Raw genomic sequence first — 2,746 nt, 5'->3', positions numbered from 1 at the left:
TATAATCACCGATGCTAAAGTGCCCCTTTGGTCCGCAATTTCTACCGAGGGGGATTAGAAATGCTATTGATTACTAAAACTTAATGAAACCATTCAAATGGAATCCAGAAAATTAATGGAAAAAAAATGAATTTGAGTAAAAATAAAACATTTCATAGGCCCTTGAAAATGTAATTTTTGTTAAACTTTTAATAAATTGTTGTTAAATTGTGTAAGTTTCATGATTTCCATTAATTAGACATGCTTTTAGATCAATACAATTTAATTTAAACATTAAAACAGAGTCTAGAAAAATTACAATGGAATCCAGAAAAACGGAATTTGGAAAAAAAAAAAAAAACTGAATTCATAGGGCCCTATATATATATATATGTATAGCCTATATATGTGTGTATGTATATGAACTATGTTCTCAGGACAGGGATGTTTTGGAGGCAGGCTGTCACATTCCATAAATTTGTATTAAATGTTATAAATTTGGAATTCATTGCAGTATTGGTTGGCCAAAGCTGGCTTAATATTTCAGTTTGTTAACTTTGCACTTTTGCTGTTTCGTGTGCCATTGAATTTGTGCAGCTGATTTTTTTTCTTTGTACAATTGTGGCAATATGACCCGCACTTGGCCGACGCCAACCTCTCTCTCTCTCTCTCTCTCTCTCTCTCTCTCTCGGCTTATTCCCTTTATCAGGCCACGCATGTTCCACACAAACAAACAGAAACGGAACAGAAGTAGCAAACCTTTTCCAGGTGTAGCCGCGGGGTGGGGTGAAGGATGAGGAGTTACTTTACCCACCACTCTGTTCGTGAGGGGGCAGGACTCACAGGGAGGAGGAGGTTTATCAGATGGGTTGTCTGCTTTCGGCTCTCTATTGAATCTGAGTTTCTGCTCTGCGCTCTCAGATGAGAAACGACTCTCACCAAAATCGCAACTTTTTTTGTTGCATCACAAGCCCAAAAATCGTCGGATAAACTTTGGCCGGCTTGAAAATCTTTTGAGGTTTTGTACTGTTTTCGCAAAGTTTATTTCTTGTGATTGCATACCACTGAGGCTGGAAGTTTTCCCTGGACTGAAGTCAGGATGTCAGATATCTCAGTCAATGACCATCTGGAGGGGATATTGTCTGATTTTGAGGGTAAGTGCGCGTGTTTCATTCATTTTAATAAGTGATTTTTTTGGAGCTATGAGAAACTTTGCAAGTATAATTATTTACAAATTAAGTGTTTAAAAACTTGAAAAACTAAAACTTTTCTTAACACATTTCATTATGTTTATATACAATAATAAATAATACATATATATATATATATATATATATATATATATATACGTCAATAAATTAATAATTAGGATGTATATTATTATTATTTATTTATTTATTTTACTTTTTAAAAGTCTCTTTTAGTCTATTTTGGAATTAAATTTTTGATTATGGATGTCAATGAAAGTTTGATGTTTTATTATAATGTTCTTTGTGATGATGTATAAAGTGTAAACATCAATTGTCCATACAGACCCTAAGCACATGGATGACTAGAGAGGCGAGACTGATTTGACTGGGTTGGTTAGTCTTCAGTGTTAGATCAAAGGACATGTTTAAGTGATCCTATAGGTGTATAATTTATTTATGCAAATTCTGTTTTCATAAAACAACAATAGCTTAATTCAAGAGTAGTTTGGTATTACTGCGAAAGGAGTTGCAGCTGTGAAATTTAATTGTGCTATTCCAAACATGCCTTTAGTGTACAGTATCTATCTATCTATCTATCTATCTAGCTGTTCTGAAGAACTTCCAAAAGTTGTAAAAAGTTAATGCAGTTGGATGGTGTCAGAACATTCCACTAATGTGCTGCTGTAATTATCTCAGCATGCTCCCAAACCTTTTTCTTTACACTGCAGAGCATCAAAAAACATCTTCACAACCCTCACCACAGCCGTGTCCACTATTGAATCTGACACACATTTCTGAGGAAGAGAGGCACCCTTTCCAATAGATCCGTCATGGACGGACACAGCGGGGACTGGAGAACAATAGTTTCTCTCAGTGTTTAGACAGGTGCTGATGTGAAGAGGAAAAACAAATTAGTTCAAGCACTCAGAATAAAGCACCATCTATTATTATATTTGTGTGCTACGTGGAAACAGTTGTCAGCTAAATACTGTCTGAGGAAGTGCTTTTGCTGCCTTGGTAATGTTGTGAAGCGGTTTGTCTGGTAGATGCTTCAGCCAAAAACTCATTCTTAAGAAGACTGTAGGCAATTACACATGATGACAGGGAAGATTGAGGTGTCTTTTGCTAAGCAGTAAACATGTTCACTGGGTGTGTTCCTTCTAGAGCTGAAATAGTACAGTGCTCAACATTTTGTCAATGCGTTAAACAAAATCACTTGACATGCCTTGATTTCTGTCAGTTACACCTAACTTTTATTAAGCTCTTGAAAAGTACTATGACTTGAGACAGGCAAAATTGGATTTAACTAGTAGATGGGATCATCACCGTCCATGTCACTTTAAGTGTAAAGACGTAGTGTTCTTAGTGTTGGCCTCTACAGTTTTCTCAGATTTATACCCAGGCCATGTGATTCCTAGTAGAAGATGCCACAAGAGGGACATTACATTCTTTCAGCTTCACCTCAAACCAGTCAATAAGGTCATTTCCGAACAAGAGATCAGTGTGCCTCCATGTGCTTGAGTGAAGATAGACAGAACCGCTGTACATTCTGAGGAAAACGCCTCTTGGAATGTTGT

At 36.3% G+C, this 2,746-nt stretch overlaps 1 protein-coding gene and 1 long non-coding RNA gene across 2 annotated transcripts in view; one reads left to right on the top strand and one right to left on the bottom strand.

Annotated features, from left to right (window-relative positions):
* LOC107738616 (uncharacterized) overlaps nucleotides 1–866 on the bottom strand; it is a 17,764-nt gene extending 16,898 nt beyond the window's left edge. Inside the window, exon 1 of the long non-coding RNA XR_001639908.1 lies at nucleotides 739–866. This is a non-coding gene — a long non-coding RNA (uncharacterized LOC107738616). The remainder of the gene's footprint in view (nucleotides 1–738) is intronic.
* A 117-nt stretch (nucleotides 867–983) lies between these two features.
* The window catches only part of LOC107738615 (septin-9-like), a 62,031-nt gene continuing 60,268 nt past the window's right edge, over nucleotides 984–2,746 (top strand). The window contains exon 1 of the mRNA XM_016550389.1: nucleotides 984–1,133. Within this exon, the coding sequence (XP_016405875.1) occupies nucleotides 1,079–1,133 (55 nt within the window). The 5' untranslated portion in view covers nucleotides 984–1,078. The remainder of the gene's footprint in view (nucleotides 1,134–2,746) is intronic.

This window comes from Sinocyclocheilus rhinocerous, unplaced genomic scaffold, assembly GCF_001515625.1.
Source record: "Sinocyclocheilus rhinocerous isolate Xijiao unplaced genomic scaffold, SAMN03320098_v1.1 scaffold1155, whole genome shotgun sequence".
Lineage (NCBI taxonomy): Eukaryota > Metazoa > Chordata > Actinopteri > Cypriniformes > Cyprinidae > Sinocyclocheilus > Sinocyclocheilus rhinocerous.
This window is presented reverse-complemented; position numbering and strand designations above follow the sequence as displayed.